Source organism: Telmatherina bonti, assembly GCF_933228915.1.
Source record: "Telmatherina bonti genome assembly, chromosome: 23".
Lineage (NCBI taxonomy): Eukaryota > Metazoa > Chordata > Actinopteri > Atheriniformes > Telmatherinidae > Telmatherina > Telmatherina bonti.
In genome coordinates, this window is record NC_136632.1 from 24,355,899 (window position 1) to 24,381,136 (window position 25,238).

Genomic DNA, 25,238 nt, shown 5'->3' on the forward strand with positions numbered 1-25,238 from the left:
CCTTCTGTGGAGAAGCAGAACTTATCCAGTGAGGAGGAATTTACTGGTGCTAATGGAGTTTTTGTGTTCCTGTAGGTGCTGAAGGTACATTTGTCGGCTCATCCCGAGGTGTACTCGCGAGCGCCGGGCGAAGTCACAGGACACAAGGTCAACGGCAACCTGCTGTTCGACTCCAGCCTTCAACACTTGTACATCACCACCAAGAAAAAGGTCAAACTCACGCAGATGCCTGCGCCTCAGTTATTCTCTTTAACTAAATCAATTTCTCACTCCTTCATCCATCCCACACACGTGTACCCTCACATAGAGACGCCGCTTTGTGCTTACTTCTGCTTTTCCATTCCATCCATCAGGCTGCAGACTTAATTAGTCCTTCATTTATTCACTCTGTCTTATGATAATTTATTCATTCGGTCGACTAACACCAATACATCTGTCTCCATTACCGCACACAAGTCGCTCATTGATTTATTCCCTTTCTCCTTCTACATCAGCCCACTTGTTTTCTCCTCTGCCTTCTGTCATCATCTGTCTTTCTTTCCTTTGTCCTTTCATCGTTGGCGTTGCATCCCTCACAGCAGCCGCACTCAGGTGAAATAGCTGTTATTGATCTAGAAATGAATTAATTACAAAGCACTTCAAGAGGGCGCTTTGCTTTGATCAAGTCGAGCGACCATGCTCGAGATTGTTCCATCTGCTCATTTAAATGTATTAGACTTCTTGTCAGAGGAAAATTATTTCCCCAGCTGGCTGAGAGAAGTTCTACACGGAAACGCCATCAATATGAAGTTGGCTCATTACGGGACAATACAACGTGGTAAAGCGAAGCCGGATCACAGGATTAGAGTTGGACAATTTGATGTACCTGTGAATGGTTAACATACAAGTTGTTAAACATGATTCGTTAATGAGGCGGGATGTGCAAAGCGACAGCAGACTGATAAATGAAACCAGAACAGCAGGTTGAGATTTTACTCTTTTTTTTTTTTTTATCATTTTAATCATCAGCGATCTGCAGCAGCACGTCCTCCAACATGCTGACAGAACTCTGCTTCTCAGTCATCAGTCTGATCCAAGTCAAATGTGATCATTAACCATAATATTATACATTTTGCATACAATAAGAAAATACAAGAACTCATTTAAAAGATGTGGAGATTTAAAAATGAATAAAAGTAAAAATATTCATAGCTAATAATGTAAAAATATTAAATGGCTCATTTTATTAATGTTTTTAAACATGTAATTTTTTAAAATACTGTCCAGTTTTAATTTAATGAATTTATAATTTAACAGGGTTTATGCATAAACTCTGTAATACGAACAATAATCCGAAACAAATAGCAAAATAAAATAAGAATCCAGAAATACAAGGGGATCATTATATCTATAGAAGTTTCCCTTGGCAAAGTAAATTTGCTCAGCAGAACACAGCATCTAACAGAGGTGTCCAGCTCCGGTCCTCGAGGGCCAGAATCCTGCAGGTTTTCTATGTATCCCTGCTCAGACACACCTGATTCAAATTAATTAGTAGTAGAGCTTAATCAGTTGTGCACGTCATTGGCTGTTTGATCCATTTAGTGGAAGCTAGATGTGTTGGAACAGGAATACATGGGAAACCTGCAGGACAGCGGCCCTCGAGGACCGACTTTGGACACCCCTGACTAGAACATCAGTCTGCTTGCTTAAATGCTGGACGAGACAATTTAAAAAAAAAAAAGAAAAAAAGTTACAATTTAACGTCTTTATGTTTATACCTTCTTATTGTGTCGTCCACCAGATGTTTTGGCCATTTCCTCGCTGCTTGTGTCTTTTAGAAAAGTGAAAGCAGGCAGCAGCAGGTTAACCGGTTGCTATGTGACATCCTGTCACAAAGCAACACATGACAAATAAATGTGTATTTTACTCAGTCTCTTTCTTCCAAATACCTTCCCATGTTGTTCACCACTGGAAAAGCTGGATTATTTAGATTTGGGCGACTTTTATCATTTTATGCTACAATCAGAACTGCTGGTTCAGTCAACGCTGCTTCAGACCAGTTGATGCTTGAAGCCGTGCACAGCAGCAGATAATGCTGCAACTCAAACATCAGCAGGGCTCCAGTTAATGTAAGAGTTTTTTATTCACAAAAACCCTTTTAGGTGAAATAATTCATTTAATTTCTACTTACAAGTTAGAATCAAACTGTTGTTGAGTTTTTGTTTTTGCATTGATCACAGGGTTACTAATTCCACACCAGATATACTCATCTGTTCTTTATCATTGAGTGTTTAAAAATGAAAAAAGGATATAATAATATGTTAGAATAAAGGTATAAAACTGGATAAATTGTTTAAGATCAATTAAATTTAAATGAAAACATAAAAGATATGGATGAATACAAATGATAAATTCTGATACGGGTATGTTAGACTTGCATTAAAAATGAACAAAAATTGTTAAATGTTTCATATTTTTACTTTTAAATCTTTGATTTATTCACCTCTACATTTCCTGATTAATATTGTTGCTTTTTAACAGCTTTATTATATTTTATGGCTTTCCTGAGAAATATTTCAGTGTCATTTTTATTCATATTTATCCTGCTGAAGTTTGAACAGCAAATTGCTAATTTAGCATGCAATAATTATGAACTAGAAATTTCCATTTCTAAAGTGCATTTGAAGCCGCTTTTTGAGTCTTAATTCTGTTGTTTATATGAACATAATGATGACGGCTGTGCTCAGGAGACAAATCTGACTTAAAACATTAATTTATTCTGAGCTCAGTTACAAAAAGATGAGATGTTTTTATTTGCTAAATTGTTGTCTGTATCTAAAGAGCAGAAAACCAGACCCGTTTCAATAAAAAGCCTGTCATACATCCAGATCACCAAGGTTCCAGTCCAGGCCTGCGACCTGAAGACAGACTGCCACTCCTGCGTCTCTATGAAGGATCCGTACTGTGGCTGGTGTGTCCTGGAGGGAAAGTGAGTCACTAACACTGAAACTTGCAAGCTAAAACAGAAAGCAAGCTAAGACAGAGTTGTTTTTTTATTTTAATTTTTTTTTTTTTTACCTCCACGCCTTGTTTAATTTTAAGAATTCAGTCGTGAGAACAAGTGATAGACGGAGAGAAAAAGTGCACTGTAAGCTGTGGGAACTGATGATTGGGCCAAAGTGTGCGGTTAGCACCCCCACCTTAAGTAATCAGCCTAATTTAAAGTTTATGGTCAAATGTGGTCCTTTCAGTAGATAAACTCCTAAAACAGTGAAGGAATGTAGAATTCTGCTGCAATTTGCACTAATGAAGCATTTAGGTTAGATTGGATCTCCTTGTCATCTCCATAGTCTCATCCAGGACCATTTAAACTGTAAAACTAACACTCATTACCAGTTTTCAAATAAAACAAAATCCTTCATTTTTCCCTTTTTGGTCTCTTAATGGCTTATTTGGAGGTTGAGTCATACAGAGTTTGACCATTTCCTCGACCAACAGGTGCACCAGAAAGCGGGACTGCCGCAGGTCAGATGAAAAATACACCTGGCTGTGGTCACCTGACCAGCAGTGTGTTCAGATTGAGACTTTCACCCCTCCGAACCTCAGCTGTAAGAAGACACAGCAGGTGAGTGAAGGATGTGAATGCTTTATTTTCACTTTTACTCTGGAAGTGGAATTCCGGCTCTTGTCAAACCTGAAACGGTGACTGAAGTTACAGAGACATGAAGAAACCATGATGCACAGAAACATTCTTCATAGTTTCAGGGTGAAACCCAGATGTATACCGCCTCAGTCTTTAACCTGAAAGGTACTTTGAAAACATGTCTGTGTTTGCAGGCTGATTCAGCTCAGAGGAGGAAAATATGCTTCTTTGGAAATGCAAAGAGAAACTGCTTTCAAAGCTCGATACTGGTGACTCATACAGATATGAGTAATACCATCAAGGTTAATATAGAATAAAGCTCACACTTTTTACTCACATTTAGTGTGATTTTCACACCCGTGATTAAACGGAGGTCAAGATGTTCAAATAACTATGTCAGGCTATCATACTGACAGACTGCATCAATGCTATCAGAGTATCAAAGTAGTCCAATTTACAGTTTAAAAAAAATGTGGATTCTCAAGGACTGCATGTGAAATATGGTGTTTAGACACAAGTCAGATGTTAGATCATGGTGCTTATGGTTCGAGTAGCAGCAATATTCCAAAATATTTTCCGTTTCCAAGCAACATGGTCACCAAGACTTAAAAATGCAAGAACATTTGTGTCCAATTAAGTTTGTAGGAAGCAACAGTAAAGCTGCTGTCAACCATGAAAACAAGCTTTCAAATCTGTTATAAAATGGTCCCAAAGTTTCCCAAAACCAGCTCTTACACAGCCCTGTAGGTTCTTCAGTGGTTGATGGGAAAATGGATTTCATTTGCGCTGAAACTATGCGAACAGATTTAAATATAGTTAAGCCGAAAATAATTTTGTTTGGCTAATTTTGTTATTTATTGTTTATTGCCATGTAATCTTAAAGTGATGTGGCCAAATGTTGCCAATAGCAACATAAACTACCATTAAAATGTGACATGATGGCTGGAATAATTGCAGTACAATACGACTCGAGCCACTATGTTGAGCTAACTTATGAAGTAAAAGCTAGCCATAAACTGAACAGTGTGCTAACTTTAGTATGACCTGTCAGTAGGGTCGCCACCCGTCCCGTAAAATACGGAATCGTCCTTTAATTGGCAGACAATTAAATTATGTTCAGTTATATCAAATTTTTATTTACTCTCCAGTGAGTGAAAACATATTGGATGATTCGTTAACATCCAAAGAAGTGGTTTATTTACAAAAATACCATCTTCATTTTTGAATATGCAAGTAGAAACCTTGTAAATAGATGTCCGCTACAGGGCCACGATGCATGAAAAGGTTAAAGTTCAATGTTGCACACTCTACACACAGAAATATTCCTTTAACTGCCTCTAGTGCTGTTGCCATGTGATTCATCACACAGTATTAACTAGGTTAATTAATTTCATAATTGCTAGATATTGTGCATATGGCAGTTTATATTTTTCCTCATCTGTTAGTGAAGAGACATGTAATCACAGCTTTATGAAGCCTAACTAGCATCACTTTATATCCAACAATGTTGCACAAGAATGTTTTCATCAAAGCATTTCGATCTTTAAGTTTGAATAATTGATTACTTGATCGTTCCTTAAGTAAGACACTCGAACAAATCATAACTGGCGCACCTCTAAACGTGGACTGGGGCTGTGGTGGACGTCCCTTATTTTAATTAGTGAAAGGTGGCAACCCTACCAGTCACCATAGTTTTAAGTAAATTAGCTAACATTCATGTAACATTAGAATACATTTTTGTTTATGAATTAATACTCCGCTACAGAAGATGATGTTTTAGCTTGCAATGCTAACGCTCAGCTACAAATATGGGTGTTTCAGTAATTAGCCAGTAAGGCTAATTGGACAATGTTAGAATTTGTCCTATATTTTAAAATTTTGAAACCATGGCATTGGTCAACTTGTAAAGGTTTTGATATAAAAAGGAACTTTATTTCATGCAGCTTTATGCTAGTTCTTTCTTTTCAAAATAATGCTAAGGGGGTTAGCCTCTTAGCCTGCAATGCTAACATTAAGATTCACCTACAAACATGAGTAGTTTAGTAATTAGCCAGAAAGGCTAATTAACAATCTTTGACTTTGTCCTATGTTTTAAAATTTTGAAACCATGGCATTGGTCAGCTTTCAGAAGTTTTGATATAAAAAGGAACTTTATTTCATGCAGCTTTATGCTAGTTCTTTCTTTACAAAATAATGCTAAGGTGGTTAGCGTCTTAGCCTGCAATGCTAACTTAAGATTCACCTACAAACATGAGTGGTTTAGTAATTAGCCAGAAAGGCTGATTAAACTATCTTTGACTTTGTCCTATGTTTTAAAATTTTGAAACCATGGCATTGGTCAGCTTTCAGAAGTTTTGATATAAAAAGGGAACTTTATTTCATGCAGCTTTATGCTAGTTCTTTCTTTACAAAATAATGCTAAGGTGGTTAGCGTCTTAGCCTTCAATGCTAACTTAAGATTCACCTACAAACATGAGTGGTTTAGTAATTAGCCAGAAAGGCTGATTAAACAATCTTTGACTTTGTCACATGTTTTAAAAATTGAAAACAATGACACTGGTCAAAAAAAGTTAACATTACATTGGACAATCTTATACTTTCAAGTTTTACATTTTGGAGATTAGAGGGTGGGTTAACATGTCGACGTTTTGATGAATTATGGTCCATTTTAAGTTTAAATGAATTACATTTGAACTCTGTAAAAAGAACAGTAAAACTTATTAATTCTGGGGAAATATAAAAAATTCTTGAATTTGCTAATACAATAAATGTCATTATTAAAATGCTGTGGCAGCCATTTATTAGAGTTTGCTGAGTTTCTGGAGCGGCTACCGCGCTGCATCACTATGAGCCTGACAGCCCAGCCATCTGAATTAATGAAGAATTGATCAAAAAGCTGATGTGCCAGAAAGACATGCCACCCTTCAACATGTAACAGCAGCAGACATCCCCTCACATCATGCCCATCTACTCAAGACTGTACTGCTCTTACACTCACATTTTATCCTGTCAGCGATTCACAAAAAAAGATGGATTATTCTTTTTTATGTAGCTTCATGCTCCTGGGTTACAGCAGTCAAAGGTTTAATAAATATATAAAAAAAAGAAAAGTAAAAAAAAAATACATTCTATATGTAGATTACAACATTTGTTGATGGCGTTTTCATTTTCATCTCATCAGGCAACAAAACAACATTATGGATATGTGATAATGTAATCAGGTCAGGCTTTAAAGAACCACTTTGCAAATAGACAAGGTGTTTTGAATGCTTTTAAAGTGCAGTTATAATGGCAAACTTTTTTGCACAGTTAGTTTTAATAACTTTATTATTATGTTGGGAGTTTGATCATTTCAAAATAAAAGCTGGCTTTTGCAGCATGTATTGCAAAAGGCCCCTAAAAAGTACTTTCTGGTCTTTTCAGAGCTCTGTTGATTCTTTAGTTGTCTTTCAGTGGGTTGTTCTGCTGACAGCAGTTCCTCACTGCTTCGGTTTAGTTTCTGACTGTAACAGAAATTGGAATATTTAGCAGCTAAACAGCCAGACATTCCCTGAAGTGCAGAGCAACGATGGAGCCGAGAGCGTTTCAGCGTCTGTCACTTAGAGTACATAAACAGCCAAACTGAGCCATGATGATGCTTGTAAATAAACAACTTGCTTACGCTGCGCCCTAGTGGCCAAGAAGTTCGGGAAGGTTGAGCTATATCTCTTCATAAGAAAATTATTAAAGCTTCAAGTTTTTTCTGCTCTGAATGCTGAAATGAAACGATTCAGAAATTGTTCATTTTTCCTTCTGAAAAGTTTCAAAAGTCTCAAAACACTTCTGAGACCAAGTTCTGTCAATGCACAGGCCTAATGATGATATATGAAGGCTGCGCAGCAATGCACAGCCCTACAGAATTAGTTTCTATTCGTTTGATTTGCCTCATTAAATAAGTTTGGTTTGGTAAAAAAAATATTGCTGCCTTGAAAATAGAAAGTGGGACATCTATACATAAACAAGTCAAAAGAAGGAGGTTATCTGGGGCCAAAGATATACTTTAAGCTTAGTTAAAGAGAACAATATTCATCCTTGATAAGAATCTGTTCTTATTTATTATAATATTTGACTGATAATCCCTTCTGCAGCTCTGCCAATATCTTAATTATGTGTTTCAAAGGGTTCATACGCTGTTATGTTAAAGTTCCAGTTGCAATCAGGGCTTCTGCCTTAACTTTGGTCTTTAATTTGGATGTCATTACCTGTGAATCCTCTGAGACGGCGTTGTGTTCTGCAGTGGAGAAGACCACTTCAGGTTTCTCTGAGCAGAAACCAGCATCTGCAGCATCTTAATGAGGCAGTTTGGAACCAGCAGCCTCACTTTCTAATCTCATAAGACAACTGGATTTTGTCTTTAAAAGGGGAAAAAAAAGTTTCTGTCTTGTGAATTTACATACCTAAAGAGAAGAGAGTCTCAGGTGATTTTGTTCAAGAGCTTCTTGTTCGAGACTCACCAAAGATCAAAAAGTTTGAAATGAAAACTTCAGCAGCTAAATTGAAATAGCTGAGGTCAGCAAAGAATAATGAGGAGCGAAACAGCACAGTTGAATCGTAATTATTGATGCGCCAAACATTCACACACACTGTTAGACAAATGTTTTCCAAGGTCGAAAATAGCCTTTTTTAAAATTATTTTTAAAGAGAAGTGGGTTCAAGTTCCTAGGCAAATAAATTCAAGTTTTATATTTCTGTGATCTGTTTCCAGATCTCATCACCTGTACAACAAAATCTAACCTAATGAAGAGAAAAGAAGGTGCCAAGGACAGAGAAATATAATTAAAATCACCTCCTGGTTTTTAATCACTTTACTAACATAACTGTGTGACAGTGTCTCTGAATGGACAAACAAACTCTCAGAACAGTGGTTCCCAACCTGGGGTCCCTAGACCCCCAGGGGAGTCCCCCTAAGAGCATCTGGGGTCCTTACGGCTTTGACTGTTGGGAACCAGTGTGATATGGATTAAGGCCACACAGTTGAGATGTATTGGCTTAGTTTTTCTTCTGCATTGGTGGTTTCATTCAGATGGAACCAGTGTTTTGTAAGCAGGTAAACATGAACTTTGTATCATTTGTATTGTTATTAATGAGGCATGTATGAGAAAGGCAGAAGTGCAGAGGATTCATCTTCCTTTGAAGAGGGGAAAAATAGCCAAAACCCACCATTTGTGTTGAGAAACAGCTGATGAAATCATAAATCCAAGCATGATTTTAACACACCTGTTGGTAGTTGTAAGAAGGGTCCTCAGGGAAAATGTACAGAACAGTGGTTTCTAATCCTGCCTCTCAGGACCCTCTGAATGTTTTAGACATTTCCCAACTCCAACACACCTAATTCAGATTAAATGAACTCATCGTGTTCTGTGGAAACCTGTTGATGAGCCATTCATGTCAAGCAGGCGTGTTAAAGCGTGGAAACATCTAAAACATGCAGACTGTAGGTACCAGGATCTTTTTTCTAAACATTTAATGTTCAGAAAACATATTCCACATTAAAGAGAAAATATTTATAAAGTAATTCCTCGCTGAACAAGCTTGGTGTTTATCCACTCCTTCCCTCCACTTCCATGCTGATAGACTGGAAAGGAACTGGAAACCAGTGGTCATCCAGATGGGCCCCAGCACCTTCGTTACAGGTCTGGAGCAAGAGATTATACAAGGAGTATTCGGGCTAAAGTGGGAATTAGTTTTTGGAAATTTGGAACATGTTTTACTTGTGGAAAGGAGTGTCCATCTGTCTGTCAGAACACACGTCACATTCTGCTACATTCTATTTTCCTGCTCGTTGCTTTGTGTCATTTCTCTCTGACTCTGTTCTCCTGCTTCAAACATCCTTTCATCTCCCTCTTTGTGTTTCCTTCCCCAGGTTGAGATCCGCATACCCATGCTCCCCAGCCTGACGGCTCGCGATAAGCTGCTGTGTGTTTTCGGCGAGTTTGTCACCAACGCCGTTGAGACAGGTAGAGACCCGGTGCAGGTGACCTGCTCGCTGCCCGACCCCACGGAGATCCCACCCACTCCTGACCAGCAGGGTAGGTGGAAAGATGAACCCTGTATTCCCTGAGTTTAGTCTTGAAGGCAACACTCTTACACTCACTCATTGCATGATAAAATCCAGCCAGTCTGCATGTTTATATTCATTTATTTGAACTGCTTGATTTGTTCATCTTTCTGCAGCGGTAACCACACAGTTTCTAAGTTTTATTTTTGTGTTTTCCAAGAGAACCGACATGTCCAGAATAAATCAGAACATTTTGGTTTCATAGTGGGGATGAGTTGGTTTGCCCCACTTCACAATCCTCCATTCATGATTTTTTTTTTCTTCAGATTTTTGCAGCTGTTTTTGATCATATTTGGCAAAGTCTTAAGTGACTTTTCTGTGTGTTTGTTCAGATTACGTGTCCGTTCCAGTCACAATTCAGGTGAACAGAACCATCCAGGTGACGTCAGGAGAGTATCACTTCTACAACTGCGCTGCTACAGTCAGGAAGAACCAAAACACACCGTAAGATAACACACATGCATCATCTATTTACAGATAGTGACAGGAAAAAGAAACACACTCTTTAACTTGTGTTTAATGTATCATGATGATAAAAGGGAAAGATTTGGTGTTTGGTCTTTAAAATTCAGTAAATGTACAGTTGTGCTCATATGTATTCATCCCCTTTCATTAAAGGTGGAGTATGTAAGATTTTCAATATTTTCAAAATAAATTAACTAAAAAAATAACTACAATCATAATTAGATAGTCTTTTAAAACATGTAGGTTCCAGTCTGTCCATATTTGATGTTATTAAATTACAAGTTTAATTAATGACAAAGACCCTTCTTAAATGTTTGCCTACCAGAAGAAAAAAAAAAAAGGGCTTTTTGTCATTTGTCATTAATTAAACTTGTAATTTAATAACGTATCAAATATGAACAGACTGGAACCTACATGTTCAAAAAACTATAAATTATGATTGTAGTTATTTTATTATTTAGAAAAGGCTGAATTTACACCAGTCACTCAAATAACTGGAAACTTAAAAAAGGAACAAGAACTAAAAATGTGCAAAATTTTAATTTAGTAATATAAGACTGTTTTTTTATTTAACTGATTTGAAGAAAGAAAAAAAACAAACAAACAAACAAATGTGTCCTGGACAAATGAGAGACGTTTCTGTTGAACAGTGGGACAAAATACCTGTCAACAGGTGCAGAAGTCTGACTGAGAGGAACAGAAAACACCTGACTGGAGCGGAAACATTAAAGGATTGTTCAACTAAATATTACTTTATGACTGATGGAATATGTAATAAATTATCTTATTTCTTTGCTTTTTTTAAAAATATTTCTATTGAACCAGAATTAGAAAATAATGTAATGATTTTCATAAATTTTTTTATTTATTATTACTTTAGTCAATTTCAGCTTATTTTGCAGGCAGCTGTTTTTTTTCCTTCTTTAATGAAAGGGGATGAATAAATATGAGCACAACTGTAAGTTCAGATGGACATCATGTTGCACAGAGTCGTTTTTCTTTTTTAAATCTGATTAAATGAAGCTAGAAAGGTAAAAACTAAGTTCAGTCTTATTGCTTCTATTGGAAGAGCGAAGCCGGCAGGTGCTTCTAATGAGTGTTAGGAGTGTGAACTCATCTATAAAAGCAGAAGTTTTGGACCTGGACACATTTAAATGGACCATAAACTCCTCTGGATAACAAAGTATTTGGTATTAAGTCTTATATTTAGTTAAATGTGAGACTTAATTTAAGTTTAAGGGTTAAAATTTTCTCTTCGGTTTTCTTTTTTAAATAAATGAAAGTTTAATTTGTGTGTGTTGTTTTTCATCTGATCTATTGACCTGATTTCAGACTTGACTCTGTTAGTTCCTGATGTGTAAAACCGCGTGTTTTCAGGTGCATAGCGTGTGTGACCAGTCAGTGGGGGTGTCAGTGGAACGCCAGGGATCACGTCTGCAGTGACAGCGATGATGCCGTCGACGGCGAACATATCGTCAAACCACAGCAGGTGAGTGTGTTTGTCATTTGGTGGATGTGGGAACAGATCCATGATGTTAAAAAGATTTGTGTTTTGCGCCATTCTCACGGCACAATGCGGTGATATTTCCTTCTTTTTTAAGCTGGACAGATGTCCTCAGTTCGAGTCTCCGGAGCCGCTGCTGATTCCCGTCGGCTACAAGATTCCCATCCGCTTCCAGGGAAAAAACCTCGACATCTACGAGGTGAGACTCCGACTTCCATGATTGACATCAGAACCGCACAGCCGTCTGATGATGATGATGACGATCTTCCTCTCTGTGTGTCCAGGGCCGGAGTTTTTCCATCGGGACCGAGCTGATGAAGCTCACAGAAGAGGAGGTCTCACAAGAACCGGACCTGAGCTTCAGATTCAGCGGTTATGATGTCAGTCACTGAAAATTTACTCTTCAAATGTGCATTTCCATGTTTTCCAATTCATTCTCCACACGAAACCGGAAGATAAAACAACCAAACTCATCAGGAGGTTAAACACATTTTATATGTGACACAAATGGAAACTATTTAGTCTGTTAGGATTCCCAAACTCACCCCCCCCCCCCAGCAGAGGATGTCAGGGTCCACCCACCCAGGCTGGAGCTGCACACACTGAAAGCAGGCAGGTAAGCAGTGCGGTGGAGCTGAAGTTGGGGTGAAGCGTTATCTTCACCCCAATCGAGGTGTTGAGGGGATCCGGCTTGGTGGCCTCAGGATCGGGTCTCTGCTTTTTGCGGATGACGTGGTCCTGTTGGCTTCATCTGGTCGTGATCTCCAGCTCTCGCTTGAGCGATTCGCGGCCGAGTGTGAAGCAGCTGGGATGAGAATCAGCACCTCCAAACCTGAGACCATGGTCCTCAGCCAGAATAGGGTGGATTGCCCTCTCCGGGTCGGGAGTCAGGTCCTGCCTCAAGTGGAGGAGTTTAAATATCTCGGGGTCTTGTTCACGAGTGAGGGAAAGATGGAGCGCGAGATCGACAGACGGATCGGTGCGGCGTCTGCAGTAATGCGGGCTCTGCGCCGGTCTGTTGTGGTGAAGAAGGAGCTGAGCCAGAAGGCGAAGTTCTCGATTTACCAGTCGATCTACGTTCCTACCCTCACCTATGGTCATGAGCTGTGGGTCGTGACCGAAAGAACCAGATCTCGTATACAGGCGGCTGAAATGAGTTTCCTCCGCAGGGTGGCCGGGCTCTCCCTTAGAGATAGGGTGAGGAGCTCGGTCATCCAGGAGGAGATCAGAGTAGAGCCGCTGCTCCTTCGCATCGAGAGGAACCAGTTGAGGTGGCTCGGGCATCTGGTCAGGATGCCTCCTGGACCTCCCTGGTGAGGTGTTCCAGGCACGTCCGTCTGGGAGGAGACCCCGGGGAAGACCCAGGACACGCTGGAGGGATTATATCTCTCGGCTGGCCTGGGAACGCCTCGGGATCCCCCGCAGAGTTGGCAAATGTGGTTGGGGAGAGGGAAGTCTGGGCTTCCCTGCTTAGGCTGCTGCCCCCGCGACCCGACCCCGGATAAGCGGCACGAAGATGAAGATGATGAAGATGAAGTGTTATCTTCTGGAGCAGTCGGTGGGAGGTCTGGCAGCGGCTCTCCGTCATGTGAACGCAGTGAACAGTCACACAGTGTGATAAACAGACAGGTCCTTGTCACTGGGAGTTTTTTTTTCTCTTTTTTGTTTTGTCACAAAACAAAGAGAAACTGGACAAGCAGAGACGGGACTTTAACACGTTATTTGTAATGAATTTACAGAAACATCAATGCGTTAAAAAAAAAACCACATTTATGTGTTTATCAGAGCACACCGATGACGCTGATGCACACCGTTCCTCCGCCACTAACTTAGTTGCGTTGGCGCTGTGTTTAGCGTGTTTCAGAACATTCAGGTATTTGATGACAAAATGACAGTGAAGTAGTCTCGCGTCTTTTCCTGGTGGTTTCAGGAGTCCTGGTGAGTGACATTAAGAGGACGTGTTGTTTTCTCTTCTCTGTCAGCAGGAGCTGCAAAGCTCCTCCTCTTCCTCCCTCCCGCTTCATGTCTATTAATGAAGAGTGTTGTTAAAAACATTTATACAGTTAAAATATTGTAGACTTTTAATCAGAGAATAACTGGAGCTGCGGCTCTGAGTTAAAGTATTTAAAATGACAGTTTATTGTTTAGTTTTGGCCACGGTTGTTTTCTTTTTCTTTTTTACTGTTTTAAAGTTAAATGCATTTTTACAAACTTTAATAGATAGTTTATAACATTAATCGCTTTTTCTGTTATTTGATTTCATCATCACTTACCTCCATTTAAATGAAAAAAATGTGGCTTTTTTTGGGGCAAATTTGGTTATTAATATCCGATTAATCGAGACAAATTATTCACAAAGCCTGGAATTAATTAGATTTTTTGTTTTAATTGATCCCACCCCTCCTTCTGATATAATTCTCCCTTTGTTTTTTCTTTTTTTTGCCAGGACTGTCATTATAATATTTGACTCGATGTTTTTACTTCTGATAGAAATGGGACGTGTTCACTTTCTCTGTCGGAGAATTTTAACTCAACATGTTTAAAACAACTTATAAAGTTTTTGATCCACTGAATAATTAGTAAATTAGTAAAAGAAAATATCAGTCATGCTTTATATTGTCATGAAGATAATGAAGAACAGGCATTGCTTTTCAGTGGACAGCCCAAATTATGCTGGGAAAATGGATTTCTGGCTCACTGGTTCAGCTGACTGAAGACACAGAAATGAGTCCCAGTTTATCTCGTTCTCTCTTTCTGATCCATAGCCCATAAAACAAGCTTTTATACACCCTTTTCCTGATCTATGCAGATGTCAGGTGGACATGCCCGTATGTTCACATGAACAACATAGAAGCTGAAGAAAAGAGAATTATTAGAGGAAAGTTATTCTAATCTTCACAAGAAGTCTCTAAAACAACTTTAATCGCAGTTTTGTTGTCTAAACCAGAATGAAACATGGGGGGTTTCAGTGTTTACTGTGACAATTATCCAGCAATAGACTCACCGCAGCTTCCTACCCGGCTGATCTCTGTTCGTTTGCCCTCACACCCAAGGATGAGGAGCCGGTATCCTGCAGGTTTTTGTTGTCTCCATGCTCCAACACACCTGGCCAAAATTCATGAATAGAAGAAGCTGCTGGATTTGTTTGATGTGAATCAGCGGTGTTGGTGGAGGGAAATAAATAAAACCTGCTGGAGGACTGGAGTTGGACACCCCTGCTTCACACAGCCAACCAAAATGAACGTTTTTTTTTTGGTTTGTTTTTCAATATATTTATAACTAAAGAAAAAGGACTTTGAAAAGAACAAATATTGGTTACAACAAATAAAATAAGTTTCTTAAGTTTGAAAAAGGGTTTCGGAAGTAGTTGGGCACTTATCTAGTCCAAAACCCCCTTGTCAATGACACCATAAAATTTTTACAGCATGAAAAATACAGCAATACACATTAAATTCCATTACAATGAAACTTAAGCAGTAAACAGTCATAATACACACAATAAATAATAGAATTCAACATTACATTACTTTAAAAAAAAAAAAAACCTTATTTGCCTCATAACTTTTAATTATCTCATCTTTTATCATTTGTTTAAATTTTCCTATTGATTAACATGATTTTGCATGATTGGTGCCAGGACCAGCTGCACGAATCCAGGCTGCTCGCTTACGTTGCCTCACCAGAAACAGATTAAATCCTGCTGTTTACGGGACTTTTCTAGTCTTCAACTGGAACGATCAAACAAGCAACAACTTCTGACAGTGTTTTAATTTTCCTAGTTTGGAGATTTCAGTGGACTTCCAGGCTTTGCGACCGTTTTTGGGGAGTTACGAGCATGCGCGAGTCATTTGCATTAAAACCCAACATTTCTTTGATGATTCAGAGACTTAGCTTCTTCCAGTATGAGGCTAATGACTAAATTAGCTAAATTAGCTTTCCTGATGCATTCAGGAACGTTTTATTCACATCTGAAGATTCATCAAGAAATGAGTCCCATTATGGACTTCATCCATAATGTCCCAACCAGTCCAGGCAATCGGCAGCAGTGTGTCCTGAGATGACGTCGTTGTCAAGTGGCGCTGTACAAATATAGCTGAATTGAATCTATGTCCCTGTGTGTTTGCAGTTTGCCTACGACAAGCAGAAGGAGGTGAACATTTCCTTCCATATCAAAGAGAGAGGCACTGAGAGGAAGATTGACAGCACTCTGACAGGTTGGTGTGTCCCTCACACAACGCCATGTTTCAGTCTCCATGACGATGATTCGCTCCAACATCTCTTCTTTTCCCACCATCTCTGACAGTGGTGCTGTACAACTGCTCAGTGGGAAGAGAGGACTGCAGCTTGTGCAAACACGCCGATGCTAACTACCGATGTGTTTGGTGCGAAGCCACAAAGACGTGTGTTTACAGCGAGCTCTGCCGGCAGCCGGAGCCAGCACAGTGCCCCAACCCCATCATCTCTGACGTGAGTCTGAAATCCCTACCACTCTCCTGAAAGAGGTTTCATGTGTTTTAGAAGCAGCTGGATGTTACAAAGCATGAAATGTTCCTGATAGTAATCTTTATAAAAACAAAGAAATGAAAAAGAAGCCGAAGCGAAAAGTGAAAATGTCATGGTGATGAACCTGATGGTTACTCATAACCAACCAGTCTGCTCAAACATCATAACCAGCAGCTTCCGGTCTTTCTGTTCCCTCTGAAATGGCTCAGATCAGTCAGGACGGGGACCAAGAACGTCCTCAGGTATTCCTGGAGTGTCTGGTACAGGACTTACCAATAGATCCTCTGGACCCCGCGGGTTTGGGAGCAAGATCTCCTCAGATTAGTTTCTGGGAGAGTTTGGAGAGCATGAAGACCTCGGACTCTGTATTGTTGTCTAAGCTCTTTAAGAGATGCTTGTCAGGGTCCACTGCAGTGCTGCAGGCGGCTGCTGCACAGAAAAGCTATTTAATCATCTTTAGGCTCGCAGAGGAGCATGCAAGACTGCTGATTTACCGTCTGTAAAGTTTGTTTCCATTCTGGATCTTAACTTTTACATGATCAGTTCCTACAGTTCAGCCTGGACTGGTGAGATGTTCCAGAAACTGTTCTATGAAGTCGCTGGAAAGTAAGTTTACAGTTTAAATCCCAGTTTTTACATTGATGAACCTGGATCAGATGCAGTGTTTATGTCTGGTCCTCGGATGTTTCTCTGGTTCAGCTGCTCCGGTCTTTGGGTTGTTCAGTGTGTGCAGCGCTTCTGGAAGCTGTTTGGGGAATAGATGGAGCAGGACAACATGGTCCACCTGCAGTTCCTCACCACATGAACATGTTTATGAGTCATGAGTGAAGATTTGAAGGTTGATCCAAGGTTAAATTTTGTCTTCATACAGCTGCTTAGCTGAAGGCCTCTTATTCATTTATTTGCTTTATATATCTTAAATTTTTATTATATTTCCTTTTTCTTTATTTCTTCTTTATTTTCCTTCTTTATTTTCATTTTCCTTTTACATAATCTTTGAAATAAGTCTGCCAGTTAGGTGTGAAATTGTAGGGTCCTCCTGGGCCGCTCCTTGCCTTTGTGTGGGCGGGGCCACATTGACATGATCACTCTTCTCTGAACACGTTCCACTCTGTATGTTCTGCATGTGACACAGTCACTGAATTGTGTGCAGGATTACTCACTAACAGCAGCTTGTTTTCTTTGTCTCCCATTAATATCTAACCTGATAGTTTATGGTGCTCTTGACACTTGATAGTCTAGTCCTCTGCAGGGGGAAAAGAATCTAAGATTGGCCTGTTTGTGTCCATGTGTGTGAATATGTAGGTAGATGTGTCTATATAGGCAAATGCGTAAGGGTGTATATGCGTACGTTTATGCAAATGTCTGGTTCTTTTCCTTCTTTCTCTTTCTATCTTGCTCTTTTTCTCTATCTCTACGAGGTGTTTTCTTTCCCTTTGTCTTTCTGTTGCTCCGATCCTCTTTGGTCTGATCCAGCAGTAGAAACTCAAAAATTTACACAAAATAAATAAAGAAATAAAATAAAAGTCTAGAAAAGTACATTTGCTCAGCATAACACAGCATCCAGACCATCATTCTGCTTGCTTAAATGCTGGACAAGACAAAAAAAAATTGTACTGTTTGTTCCATGTAATAGAAAAATGCTATTCGACCATCTAGGTAGAGATTTTTTGGGTGTCTTTGTCCTGATGTAAAAATTTTGGATGATTGTTTACTTGAGGCAGTCAGATCTCAGCTGTGGAATGTAGTTCCTCTGGTTTTAAATAGGATCCAGGCAAGGATTTAGTTATATCCATTTGTTATATTTGTTTTTCCTTTTTATTTCTTTAATCTATCGCGAAGGACTTTGTGCTTTTTACCTTAGAAAGGTGCAATGTGACTAAAGTTCACTTAATGCTTGCAGACATGTTGAAGTATGTGGTGCCAGTTTGCATCCATGTGAACGCTGGGATGCAGGTTTTTCCAACAACCATCAGTGGTTTTAATGTTGGAAAGTCGGATCTGGTCGCAGAAGGTTGCTACCAGGTTACTCTGGTAAAAATCACTGGATTTCAAGCTGTCCACCTGTGATTGGCTCAGACAGGATGCATGTTAGCATCAGGTGTTAAAAGCCCATTTGTTCCCACATTGAGCCTGATGCACCTGCAGAACTTTTCAGCCGTTTTCTTTTAAAATGGAGTGAAAAGTTTGTTGTCTGAAGACTTCATGATGTCCTGGTCGCTGGAACAAAAGCATTTAATCCACGGTCCTTCTCCATGGCAACAGGGTCTGTTCCTGTTACAAATGCAGCATCTTCTTTGTGCTTTGACACAAATAGGACAGTCATGCTAACCTCCTGAGGCTCTTCTGGGACAAGCTGTGTTTCATAGAAGATCTCAGAAGTCATTTTCTGCAGTTTAAAACTCTGATTATGGCTGAAAGTGGAGCAAAACATTCAGGCTGTCATCTGGTTTTGTCATTTCAGACAGTGTTTTCTCAGCTCAGCATCCTCTGAACATCAATCACAACACTTCATCTTAAACATATCTAAAGCACCAACCAGAACTGCATCCAGTGGCTTTTAATGGTTCAGCGGATGAAGAGCCTCCACGCTCCCAGTGTGATGCAGTTACAGGGAAATGACAAACATAGAAGGCAATGACACGGATGACTGAGGACGAGAACCATCTGAAACCTGCAGGAGTGTGAATCATAAGTGCAAAATGACAAGAATCCAACAGGCAGAACAAGCAACATTAAATTATAGTCAATAGTTGGTTTTGCTCTCATAGCAGGAGTGAGTTCAGCTTTTTAGGGGTGTGACTATTAATCATCATCTCCTGAGGTTAAAGTCCAAACATTTCTCTGATAATTAATGTGGAAATTAGTAGTGCTTTACATCACCAGGCCTTTTCCAGAGGATGAATCTGAATTAGCTGCAGCTTTAATTTTATTAGAACAACTATTTTAGTCTCGTAAATAAAGTATAAAAGCAGTCGGAGAGCACAGACCACTGCCAAGCAGCTCATTTCCACCATTATTGTGAAGGATCCGTTAAAATTCCTGCATCTGCAATTCCTGCCAGGTCAATCCCAAAACTGGAAGGAAAGTTTCTATGCAACTGCATTGCAACTTTATTCATAACACACTTCAAAAAAACAAAGTTGACCAAAGTGACACAATGTGCAGAGTTAAAAGTAAAAGCGGAATAAAAACACAGAAAAGAGAACGATTAAAATGTAAAATACTACAACTAAGAGCAAAATAATTACATTCAACTAAAATAAATTCAAATAAAATCAGATAAAAAATGTCAACTTTGCCATTTAATACAAAGAGGCAGAGAAGGGATGCACCAATACACTTTTTGGGAGTTCCGATACCAATATCTGAAATTTGAATATCAGCCGATACCGATATCTGCCAATACCAAATCTGTTTATGTGAACATTATTGTAACTATGGTTATTATTGCTGTTTTAACTGTGTAAGATTTCATTAGGTTGTAATAAATGACCCATCCTTTCTGAAGTTACCTCACTAATACAAACAGATCAAACTATTTCAACCAGTTTTATTCTGATTTGACACATTTTACCTAAATACAACTATAAATGTGTGGTTTTGAATCAAAGATCTGGATTTTAGTGGAACAAAAAATGTCACATTTTAACATTCAAGGCATTTATTTCTTTTAAAACATGTCCGAAGCATGTCATCAAACACATCTGCACTGGCTTGACCAGTGTGGTATCGATTGTGGTATCCGTTCACTTTTATTAATAAAAGTACGAGTACACACGCATGGTATTGAGTCGATGCCGATACCGGTACTGGTATCGGTGCATCCCTAGGCCAGCGTAAACGGATGGGTCTTCAGCAGAGATTTAAAAGCAGATACAGAGGACGCCTGTCTCATTCCATAGTCAAGGTCAGGGGTGTCAAACTCCAGTCCTCGAGGGCCGGTATCCTGCAGGTTTTTGTTGTTTCTCTTTACCAACACAGCTGATTCAAATCAAATGGCTCCAGCAGCTTCTCGTCAAACTAGTTATGAGTGTTGGTCAGGTGTGTTGGAGGATGGAGACAACAAAAACCTGCAGGAAGCCGGCCCTTGAGGACTGGAGTTTGACACCTGTGGTCTAGGTGCTGCCGCTGCAAAGACCCGATCGCCTCTGAGCTTCTGTTTAGTCTCAGATCCAGTCAGGAGAAGTTAGTCAGCCAACCTGAGAGACTGAGACGGTTGAGTCGGGACAGAGGAGCTGAGAGAGGTACAGTTGGGCAGAGTTATTCTAACATTTATAAACAAATAAAAAGAACTTAAAATGGATCCTAAAGTACGAGGGCAGCCGGTGAAGAGATGATAAAACTGGGGTGAAGTGCCAGTTAAAAGTTGTGCAGCTGCGTTTTGTACCAGCTGCAGTCAAGATAAAGACGACTGACTCGCCCCAGTGCATTGCAGTAATTCAACCGGGTGGTTACGAAGGCATGAATTACTGTTTCAAAGTGCAGACATGCTTGAAAGTTCTTAAATTTGTGTGTGTGTGTGTGTGTGTGTGTGTGTGTGTGTGTGTGTGTGTGTGTGTGTGTGTGTGTGTGTGTGTGTGTGTGTGTGTGTGTGTGTGTGTGTGTGTGTGTGTGTGTGTGTGTGAGAGAGTGTATGTGAGTGTGTGGGAGGGGTGAAAGGGCCTTGGTGCCCGGGGAGCGCGGCCTGGCTGCCATTCGGTGGCGGTCTGGGTGTCCTGGCTCTCCATTGGCGTGGGCTTTACCTTCTGCCTGCGGGGGTAGGGGGGTTGCCTTCGGGCTCCTGGGGTCCTGGGGCTCGCACTCTGTCTGCCCTGGGTGCCCGGACTTTGCCGGTCCGGGGCTGCTGGAGCCTGTTCCCCCTGCTCTGCTGCGGCCCCCCCTCTGACACCTCCTGGGTGGATGCATGGCTGGCTCCAGAGCGGGGCGATTGACATCTGTTCTTGGGGACAGCCGCCAGCTGCTTGAACCTCGGGGTTCTCCGGGCCTTCCTCTTGCCTGCATGTGGGCGGGGCCACATTGGCATGATCACTCTTCTCTGAACACGTTCCACTCTGTATGTTCTGCATGTGACACAGTCACTGAGTAGCCTGCAGGTTCATTTAAAACCTGTTAGATTAAATTCCATTAATGATGTAAATGTCATTTGTTTTCAGAATATATAGTCATATTTAGCTTTTCTTCAATACAAAAATAAAATAAAATAAAATAAAATGCCCTCAATTGGTACAGCTAGTCTGCATCAGACTGCAGATTTTGGTAGATTCTGCAGGAAAATTAAGTTAAAAATTTGACTGGACATGAAAAGGCTTACAAAGGCTTCAGTGACATAAAAAAAATTAACAAAACAAGACAAGCATTGATGCAAATTCTACATAAAGCAGCATTTGTCAAAAATATTGTACATATCTGTTTGGATTTGGGCCAAAATATCTTTAATTAAAGGGCAATGTGACGAGTGAAACGCTATATATATCCTACACAGGTACATCTAAAAAAAAATAAAAAAAATTTAGATGTACCTGTGTATTTACTTCCTCTTGTTCTCTGGTTCGTTAAAAACTTTCCACAGCAATCTGTGATGTTTCTGTGGAAATAACGAACAACTTCTGACTTAATCAGCTGCAGCCCAGAGGAAATCAAGACAGGACCTGGAACAAATGACCGATGTTCAAGAGAAAATGGGAAATATATTGAAGTTGTGCAGCCAGAGGACTCACGTTGTGAATACAAAACAGGAGAGAAAAGAAAAGGTCCTGAGGCACGACGTGTAGAATTGATCCTAAGCAGCAGAGTTAAGTTCATTTAGAGAAACTTTACTACTTACTTCATGCAACAGTCACTTAGTTACAAAAATACATTAAACTAATACTGAAAAGTGTTACTGTGTGGAAAATACCTTTTAAATAGCGCCTTCAGAGACTTTTAAATGGATAAATAAGCCACAGATCAGTGAAGGGGAAATACATCTACGACCATGAAAATGTAAGCCTTCACACCCTCATTTTAAAGTAGATTTTTAAGTTTTAAATATGTCTAAGTCAATTTCATGTTCATTTTACATCTATAAAACCAAAATACAGACAGAGATCCCTCTTTGATGGTTTCAATGGTTCATGTTCATGTTTAGATCAGACTGTTGAAAATAAAAAAAAAATAGAAAACACTAGAACTGTTTAAAAACTCAAAAAATGTACGAAAAGAAGGAAAAAGCAAGAGAAGCGAGTCTGTCTACTGGAAATCATTTTAGAATTTATTTATTTAGATTTTATTACTCCTGAACTTCAAGTATTTCTTTACTTGTGAGATTGTAAATTAGGTAAACCTGATGTTAAATAAACAACCTCCACACAACAGGGGGCGCTGTTTAAGAACTTAAATTTAAGAACTGTTTGTTTTTTTTTGTCTTGTCCAGCATTTAAGCAGGCAAAATGGATTTTCTGGATGCTCTATTCTGCTGGGCAAATTTACTTTGCCAAGGGAAGCATCATAGATATAATGCTCCCCTTGAAATTCTGGATTTTAATTTTATTTTTCTATTTATTTTGCATAATTGTTTGTATTACAAAGTTTGTACTGCTGGACCGGACTGGAGAGGACAGAAGAGGGACAGAAAGATAATCGAAAAGAAGAGAAAACAGAAAACACCTTGTAGAGAGAAAAAGAGAGAGAAAGGAAAAAAGAAAAAAAAAGATTAAAAAAAGAGAACAACCTATATACATTTGCGTGTATATAAGCACACATACACACCCACTTATATGTACACACATCCACACACCTATACATACTGGAGTCATGTTCCCCCTGCGGGAGGACGAAGCCATCAGGAAAACCCAGAGCTCACAAGCTAAATTAGACACACAGGAAGAAAACCAGCCGTTGTTAGTGTTTTGCGTATTTGATCCATTTTAATCAGATCTGGTCAAACCATGCAGCTAAATCCTATTGTCCATCTCAAACACAATGCTATTGCTCAGTATTAAGTCAGTTTACCTTCTGTGTTAAAGCTTTTTTGCTTTCTGGTGTTTGCAGATTGAAGCCATTTGAGAATTATTTCTCATTTCTGATCCTCGCTAGTTGACATGATTGTGTTCTTTTTAGGCTTCTGCAGAAGATGTGACAGCCATGTCATGAGACCAAAAGGATTATGACTGAAAAATTATCCAGCAGCTGTGAAACTCATGACATTATATCACAGAAAAACTCTTCTTTGTGCCGTCAGTTCATGTCCACTGAAACCAGGTCAACAAAAAACCTGAAAGAAACTAATGAATGGCTTGTGCTGTTGAAACTGGCAGATGAACTAGCAGGAGAAGTCATTTATTGATGCCATTCCTGAGTCATTGATATGTCATGTAACTGGTATGTCAGTAAAACACAGCATGTAACATCCAGTTGTCTGTGCACGAGAAGAGCATTACATCTCCTTTCCACCTGTGTGGATATATTTAAAACAATAATCAACAATAGAAAATCCACCTTCATTTTATTCCCCTAAACAATTTGTGTTGGCAAATATGACTTTGGTGGAGGATTTCAGGAGGACCAGAAGTCGGATAAATGAACTAGCAAGCAACTTATCAGCCACATTGTGAACTCAATTATTGGAAATCTTTTAGCTGCATTTAGTTAACACTGCTCCACTTTGAACAGTGAATACTACATATAAACTAGTAAATACCTTATCTTTCACAAAAACAACTCTACCTCAAGCAGACAAGCCTCACAGCTAACTTATTCCTTTTTGCTGTTTGGTTGCAGTCATTTAAATTTTAAAAAAAAAAAAAAAAAAATGGCAATAAAACTGCAATAAATAACCTTTTAATTGCTTCAGTTAGCTTTTGTCAGTCTAAAGAGAAATGTTTGTTTATGTTTATGAAGCATAGTTTTTGCACTGGACAGAATTACCCTCCACATATTTTCAATTGAAACTTTTGAGACTCTTTTCCTCATCAAATATTCACCCATTAAAATTCTACTGTAATCTTATTAAATTCACATCATACAATCCAGGCATGAAAAATTCAGTTTTTCTTCATCAGTGTTGTCATCTGTAGCTGAAAGGTGCAACAGGTAACAAAATGAAAGTCAAAGACAGAAGATTTTTTGTCATTAAAAGCTGTGTTTCTCGCTGTATGTAATCATTTTACTATAATAACTCTTGTGTTTTTTTATTTATAGACTGAGCTGTTCATATCTACCTGTCGAGGGTCCTCACATATGTCAGCCGCATTATTTGTGTCGCTATTTTTTATCTTGAAATGGACAAACTTCTCTGTATGAAGGGAGAACCTTCGGCGCTTTAAGGGGGCGGTCACTCTGTCCTCTTTTTGGTTCATTTTAAGCGAACCTTGGTTTGCTTGTATAGATAGTACAGCTTGTTTGGAGCAGTGTTTAATGCATGTTTGAGCTCTGGTGTGGACCAAAGAAGTGAGTTTCAGAGCACTTGAAAACTGGGATTCTTGGTTCACTCGTAAGTGAACCCTGGTGCAGTTCACTTGCAGTGTGAAAGCAAACTGACCATCCAGTGTACCAAGAGAGAAAGTGATGTAGCACAACTTGCTGGGTATGTCGCTGTCTGTCCTGGCGTAAAACCAATTCATGTTGTGCTTCTATACTGGATCTGAATGAGCTACAGTCCCTCCTGACCAACCAATGAACTAGATTTCCTCCTAGCTCATTGATTAAGCTGTCCTCTGTTGGCTACCCTGTTTAATGATGGCGATGCAACATGGCAGCCTTATGTTGGTTGCACCACTACCTATGTATGATAAGTTATTAAATCTAAGCAACGCTTTCATTTGGATGTGATTGCAATTACACTTTGGTAAATTTTGTATTTATGAAAGCCATACTTGATTTTTGCTCATAAAAAGCCTAATTAGTTACACAGTGTATCTTTAAAAGCACCACAGAAGAAGATGGTACCTGCAGTGCAGTCTTTTTGCACCGGAGACCGTCAGTAATTCTTCCAAACTGTACCTTTAAAAGTGGAAATTGCTTTTATTTCCGACTACAGGCGGTAATTTAGTCAGTTTCAGTATTAT

At 39.3% G+C, this 25,238-nt stretch overlaps 1 protein-coding gene across 1 annotated transcript in view; it reads left to right on the top strand.

Annotated features, from left to right (window-relative positions):
* Positions 1–25,238, top strand: part of LOC306773529 (plexin-B2-like) — a 270,463-nt gene that overhangs the window by 205,833 nt on the left and 39,392 nt on the right. The window contains exons 11-20 of the mRNA XM_079263372.1: positions 76–210; positions 2,868–2,968; positions 3,478–3,604; positions 9,525–9,690; positions 10,052–10,163; positions 11,562–11,673; positions 11,786–11,887; positions 11,973–12,068; positions 15,815–15,902; positions 15,992–16,155. Coding sequence (XP_079119498.1) covers positions 76–210; positions 2,868–2,968; positions 3,478–3,604; positions 9,525–9,690; positions 10,052–10,163; positions 11,562–11,673; positions 11,786–11,887; positions 11,973–12,068; positions 15,815–15,902; positions 15,992–16,155 — 1,203 coding nt within the window. The remainder of the gene's footprint in view (positions 1–75; positions 211–2,867; positions 2,969–3,477; positions 3,605–9,524; positions 9,691–10,051; positions 10,164–11,561; positions 11,674–11,785; positions 11,888–11,972; positions 12,069–15,814; positions 15,903–15,991; positions 16,156–25,238) is intronic.